This window comes from Protomyctophum parallelum (assembly GCF_964188405.1).
Source record: "Protomyctophum parallelum genome assembly, chromosome: 22".
In the NCBI taxonomy this organism is placed as follows: domain Eukaryota; kingdom Metazoa; phylum Chordata; class Actinopteri; order Myctophiformes; family Myctophidae; genus Protomyctophum; species Protomyctophum parallelum.
Window position 1 is genome coordinate 19,242,942 of NC_139714.1, and position 7,135 is coordinate 19,250,076.

The window sequence follows — 7,135 nt, forward strand, 5'->3', positions numbered from 1 at the left end:
CAAAACTAACGAATATTTTGTTGTCGTTGGATAAGGTTTTGTCCCATTTCCATGCTGTATTGATGTGGATATAGGAGAGACAACAGGCAAACCAACATAAAGGAAAAAAAATCTTTCTACATTCTCCAATTGTTCTTGTAAATGATGTAATGCAGGTGTTTAACAATAATTTAACTTGGGAGCGTAAAATTAAACCAAATTTGGTTTCATTTTACACTCTCATATGAAGATCTATAATGGTCCATTTGATTACCAACTCCATAACTTTAATAACTTTGGGGTGGGCCCGTTTAAATGGAGGGGTATCAGTCAAAAGGGAGACATCGGAGAGGAAGGACGGGTGGGGATGGATCAACATATGAAATGTCAGAACAGGTCAGCTCCATATATGGAGATCTAGGTGATGCAGTCTTCTCCATGTATGGTTATTTAGAAGACATCTGTGACATTTGACCTACTGTTGATTAGGTGGTACAGTGCATTATGTTGCATGCACACGGGCAGATGCAAAAGATGCAAAGTTTTCACAGCATATTTGTCGCTTTGTATCTGAAGTTGAAGCCAGTTCATCTTTTTTGTATCTTTTGTAGCAGAAAATGTCGGGTTTGCATCTTCATGTCGCTGGCTTATACATTGACAATGAATGGTAGACTGTATGTTTGCATCTTCTGCCCGTGTGAGCGGTAGTATTAGTGTACTACTGTTATGTTGGAACAGCATGTTGTGGACTGATTACATTCATTTAAATGACCTTTATAAAACGTAGAACAACTTTGCACAATATTTTGATATTAAAACATGAATACAATCATTACAAAAATACGGAGGAAAAACAACGGATCGACAGAATTTTGCCTACAATGCGTTTGCCAGTATAAATAATTAATCTACAGGGCAGGCTCTACTACGTCAGGGAAATCAAAACAGAAACGCAGAGAAAACATGACACTGAAACTTCACAACAAATATTATTTGCCACAAAAGATTGCTGAAATTGACCTGGTGTGAACACCTATGCAAAATGTTTTTCTACCTTTGATCTATTCTTACATTTGAGGGAAACAAAATAAAAACCAAGCTACGATGATTACTAAAATGTTATAGGAAGGGACTAGTGGACAAGAGATCCAGTATAAGTCATTTTATGCTTGGTTGCATGCTGAAAATAGCCGATCTACAAGAACGGCTATTTTCAGCAAGTGTAAAATCAGCTATTACTACGGCATCAAGGCCCGCCAAAATACTTTTAGTCGACTAAATCAACGGTAGATTTAGTCGACTAAAGTCGTATGATATTTAAAGTGTTTTTGTATCGGCATTGAACATTGATTGAAAGTTGTATTTCACATTATGCAGAATGGGTAATTATATACATTTCAAACGAAGGCACAGGTCAATACAAAAACTGTTACTTGAGGATAGATCCAGAAAAAGCACAAAGACTTGTTTACATAATAGCGTCCTCCGTTTTCAATTCATCAGAACATTTGTGACTACATTTGACTGAGGGACTGCCATTGGATTTTTTTTTTAATCAGGGAAACATCAACATCAAATTGACATTGGTTGTTCAGTTTGACCCACCAGTTTTGGAGATATGGCTTATAGAGTAATTAAATGTCTTGCAGAGAAACAGCGAGTTGAGAAAACGGGCTTGAAAGGTTCACTTCTGTGGACTCTAACATTACACCTATAGTTACATGCTTAAGCCGTGGCCGAACGTTTTGCAGAGCGGTCTTGATATTGGAAGGTCGCTAGTTCGTATCCCCGGACCGGCACGTTAAAATTACCACCGCTGAAGTTCCCTTGGACAAGGCATTGAACCCCTACCATGAAATGTTCTATGAGCAGGGCCTGGCTGTAAACAAGTTCTTGAGCTTAGTCCAGTTACCCTGGGTAAACATAGTACCTTTCCTTTCCAATCATTTATTTCATATTTACATGTCTTCTGTGGACTCTAACATTACACCTAGCTAGTCTTCTGTGGACTCTAACATTACACCTAGTTATGTTTAAGCATGAATTTCATATTTACATCATGTCGATTTCAGCTCTGACACTTATTTCAGAAATGCTCTAGTATGTGAAGAGTCTGCTTGTGCTATTAACTCTTTTTGGATAAAAAGAAAATATATATATCGTTTTTCTCCTCTGGTGAAAAGCTTTGCGCGATGACAGGCCTCGGTCAAATCTGGTCACATTTAATGACGTACAAATATAATACACTTCTATGAAAAAGGAAATCGTCACACAGTTTAAAGGGAAAGGTACCCAGCTGTGTGTGTGTGTGTGTGTGTGTGTGTGTGTGTGTGTGTGTGTGTGTGTGTGTGTGTGTGTGTGTGTGTGTGTGTGTGTGTGTGTGTGTGTGTGTGTGTGTGTGTGTGTGTGTGTGTGTGTGTGTGTGTGTGTGTGTGTGTGTGTGTGTGTGTGTGTGTGTGTGTGTGTGTGTGTGTGTGTGTGTGTGTGTGTGTGTGTGTGTGTGTGTGTGTGTGTGTGTGTGTGTGTGCGTGCGCGTGCGCGTGCGCGTGCGCGTGCGCGTGCGCGTGCGCGTGCGCGTGCGCGTGCGCGTGCGCGTGCGCGTGCGCGTGCGCGTGCGCGTGCGCGTGCGCGTGCGTGTGCGTGTGCGTGTGCGTGCGTGTGTGTGTGTGTGTGTGTGTGTGCGCGTGTGCGTGCGTGCGCACGGTTCTAGTTTTTTAAATGCACAGCAATGTGTGTCCCTATGTAATGTCTGTCTGTCTGTTTAGGCCCTAAATATTTGCCAAAAATATTTTTATAATTTTTTGTATTATATATTTAGGCGCATGTCATGTGGTCTACTGGTAGATCGCGATCTACCTTTTGGGCACCCCTGGTTTAAGGTATACCAACAGGTGACAAAGTGGCGCTGTTGAGCTTCACACTGTGCACAGGTGCATGATGGGAAGCTGAGTTTTTAGCAGCCGTTACGTCTCTCTCACTCACACACGCACACACATAGTGGCGAGGGAAGGAGGGCTTGTACAGTACAGTTACACCGCGTGAGCAGGATCTGCGAGTGCCCCTCCCACTGTCCTAATGCCGTTCTTTAAGATTCCCTCGGTGCCACCGCGAGGCGGCGACGTTTTGGGTTCGTATTTCTCGCCGTCTGTCGTGGCCGCGCGGCGGTCGTGCTGGTGGTGGGGGGGTTCCAGAAAAGCCACCCGCTTCCCGTTGTTGGAGGACGTTCTCTGGTCCTTGGTGTTGGCGCAGGCCTGCCTGGGGTCCGCGCAGAGGAGGAGGGCTCTCCCTCCGCCGCCCAGGCGCCTCCTCCCCCCGCCACCGGGGGCGCCCTCTCCCCCCCCCCGGCGCCCACAACGGCAGGGCGTGAGGTAGAGGTAGAGCAGCACCAGGACGATGCTGACCACGCACGACGCCAGCGTGGTGAAGGCCGTGTTGAAGTGTTCGCCGCCCCCGCCGGAGCCCCCCCCTCGCCCACCCCCCGGGACGCTGGCGTTCCCCACCAGCAGCGTGACCTCGCCGGGGGAGTCGCCGCCCCCGCCGGGGTGGGGGCGGGGCCGGCCGCGGGCCGCCACGCACGTGTACACGCCGGTGTCCTCCGCCACGGCGCCCCGGATCTCCAGGCTGCCGTCGGGGAGGATCGTCAGGCGGCCGCCGCCGTCGTGGTGGCTCGCGGGGTCGCGGCGGGAAGGTCCGCGCAGCACTTCGCCGGGCGTTATCCAGAAGACGACCGGCTCCCCTCCTCTGCCCCCACTCGGCTGGACGGGGGGGGGGAGAAGGCCCAGCCCCGGGCAGGGAACCTGCAGCCAGTCGCCCGGCTCTATCTGGTGAGTCCCTCCGGCAAGCAAGGCGTTGGACGTCTTACCCGACGGGCTCGCTCCGCAGTCCAAGCCCAGTCGGCCTCCGGCGCCGGTCGTTCTGCAGGGATAGTCGTCGCTGAAGTCCACCAGGGGGCGGTACTCCCTCAGGGTCCAGAACTCCAGCATGGCGAGCAGAGCGCAGTCGCAGACCAGCGGGTTCCCCTGGAGGTAGACGCCGGACTGCTGGCGGTCCGGCAGGGCCAGCAGGCTCTGGATGGGCACCTCGGAGAGCATGTTGGACGACACGTCCAGGAAGGACAGGTTGCTGCTGCCCCGGTAGAGCTCCAGGGGGAAGCTCCTGAGGCGGTTCCCGGAGAGGTAGACCTTCCGGAGCCTGCGGAGGCCGCCGAAGGCCCCCGGGTCGGCCCGGGCGATCCTGTTGCCGAACAGCAGCAGCACCTGTTTTCACCAGATCAACAGTTTAATCAAATTAGCATTTTTATTCACAAGCTTAAATATCCCCCCACCCCCCCCCCCCCATTAGCCATGGCCCATGGTAAATTTTCTATTTAATTCAGAGGGACTATATATTCAATATATTCAACTGGTTTACAACTTTCCTCTCTGAACTCATATGATTGACAAGATCTCTTAATTATCATGTTTTGTATTCTCTTAGATTGCCAAGTATTTTGAATCATGTTGTAGATTTTAATTTCTTTAATACTGCAATCATGCATGTCTTTTGGAAATTCTTTATATCTTGTTCTAAATGTAGAGGCCTCGTATATAAGCCCCCTGGGATTCTTGCCTCCTCCAATGGCACTGCATGTCCCTTTTTGAGGGGTGCTAGCCCCTCCTATATTCAGCTATGAGTGTAGATTTTCAGCTTAGACAAACATTAAATTCCCACTGACAATGAATGGAGAATTTACATCATATGTGGACGAGCAAATCGACATATTGGGTCATGATGATGTACGAGAATAAGAGTGCGTGTCTGTTATTGTATTGATTTATACTGTGCCATACTGTGCCAAATCAAATCAATTCACCTCCAGCTCGACGAGGCCGTGGAAGGCGGACGCGTTGAGGGCGTCCAGCTGGTTGAAGGACAGGTCCAGGTGGCGGAGGCGGGGCGTGGCGGCGAAGACGTCCGGCGCTATTCGGCCGATGGCGTTCCAGCCGAGGACCAGCGTGGCGAGCCGCGCGAACGGCCGGCCGCCGCTCCAGTCCGCCATCGGCATCGCCGTCAGGCCGTTGTGGCCGAGGTCCAGCCACGAGGCGTACTCGGGGATGTCGGAGGGCGCCGCCGTCAGGTTTCGGCCGCAGCAGGAGACGATGTCGCTGGCGCAGAGGCAGTTGGGCGGGCACGATGACGTCGCCAGGGCGGCGACGTCGCCGTGGCCGCCGTGACACAACAAGAAGGAGACGAGCAGCGCCAAGATGGCGGCAGGGCCAGCTCGGGCCCCGCCCCCGTGGGGGGCCCAAAGGGACAGACGTTCTGACAGGACCAGACGGAACAGTGGATGCATTGTTTTGATCTTCTCCCCCCCCCCCCCCGCCTCCCCCCAAGGCTCTCAGGGTCTCAGCTTACCGTCTCGCAGGCCGGACACATGACAGGTCAGCCGTCCAGAAATATATACCTGTAGTAAAATAAGTGAGAGAGGGGGGAGGGAGAGGGAGAGAGAGGGGGAGCATGGAGCATCAAAATACTAATGTTTGTCACCTGCCACACATGTGATCTGTGGATACAATTCAAAGAAAATGTAATGCCTCAACTCCTACAATTACAACAAGTGCCTGGGGGGGGGGGGGGGGTGTGTCTCCAGTTCAAACATGAATATTTGAACTGGAGACAGTTCAAATATTGGGGGGGCTGATGACCAGCTCAGTGGCCTTGTGGTTAGAGTGTCCGCCCTGAAACTGGGAGGTCGGGGGTTCGATCCCTGGCCGGGTCATACCAAAGACTGTAAAAATGGGACCCAGTGCCTCCCTGCTTGACACTCAGCATCAAAGGGTTGGATTGCGGGGGGTCAAATCTACTAATCAAATGATTCCTGAGCGCGGCGCACGCTGCAGCTCGCCGCTCCTTGGCTGCGGCTCACCGCTCCAAGAGATGGGTCAAATGCGGAAAACTAATTTCACTGCGGTAACGTGTGTGACAAATCGTATGACTTTGACTTTGGGACTTGAGACCCACTGCTATAGAGGCAAGTCTTGTGTTCTGTTGACACTTCTTCCCTGTTTTCAAGGTCCAATCATTTGATACCTAATTTAAGTGACACAGGTGGAATTCTTCCAGATTTAATGACTAGTAATTGGTCTTTAATCAGATTTGCATAATGCAAAAGGACAGACAGGTCACGGGAGCCTGCTGATGCATGGCTCAGAATCAGTCAATCTTTATATTGTCCTAATAAAAGAGAGTGGGGAGCGGGGAGGCATAAAGTGCATAATATATGACTAATCGTGCGTCATTTATAATTGGTAATGCCTCCTATTGTGACTGAATGATAAATGAGAGTGATGGAAATAAAAGGAGAACATTTCAGTTTAGTGTGTGCAGTGGCGCAGACTTGTTCGGCTCTGTGTAATAATAATAATGTCCCTGAGACGAATGGAGAAAACTCTGGCAGGTCTCGTTAGGTCAAGGATGTTTTGGAGGCCGTCTCACCAAGCCTGCAGAATCACTTCTCGAATGACTTGAACGGAGGCTTGAAAAGACAAATTGTTTTGGTTCGTGGTAGACGCATGTTAACCCATTCTGACCTGAGATCAGATTCTTAAAAATGTCTTCTGCATCCTGACAGTTTTCTGAAAAAGCTATGTTTCTATATGTCAGTCGTTCTTCGATTTTTTTCAAAAATAGACCTACAACCTACAAAATAGACCTACAAACTCTTGTAGATCTGCTATTTTTCAATAGCTAAAGCATAACATAATGCTAACACCTGCCCAAAATGGGTTTTAATCTGTCAGCCACCATGTGATGTTCATGGCTTTCAAATCCAACTTAAGACCTGGAACACATGCTGTGTCACTCACCTACAGTATAGCTTTTAACCACTTTAACCAATATTTAAAACTTTAGCTCCACTCACAGTTAACAGTCCTTGTATTGAGTTGTGCTTGAAATGTACTGTAATACTGCAGACTGTTAATCAATATTTCAATCAATCAATCAAAGCTGTTGAAAAATAGATATACAAGCATATGAGCTTGTACAGTAGATCTGCTATTTTCTGAAAAATCGTGTGCAAATCTTTGAATATATATTTTTTTCACAGCAAACGTTCTTAACTCATATCTTTGCTTCTGGGGGGGGGGGGGGGGTCGTCCCTGGAACAATATGTTTT

General features: G+C 48.8%; 1 protein-coding gene across 1 annotated transcript; it reads right to left on the bottom strand.

Annotated features, from left to right (window-relative positions):
• Window positions 1–3,008: 3,008 nt before the first annotated feature.
• Window positions 3,009–5,311, bottom strand: LOC310879755 (amphoterin-induced protein 1-like; the record flags this gene model as incomplete). The annotated part of the gene is made up of 2 exons (XM_083794585.1): window positions 3,009–4,235; window positions 4,832–5,311. The coding sequence occupies 2 exons, from the start codon at window positions 5,309–5,311 to the stop codon at window positions 3,009–3,011; spliced, it is 1,707 nt and encodes a 568-aa protein (XP_083650711.1).
• Between the last annotated feature and the right edge of the window lie 1,824 nt (window positions 5,312–7,135).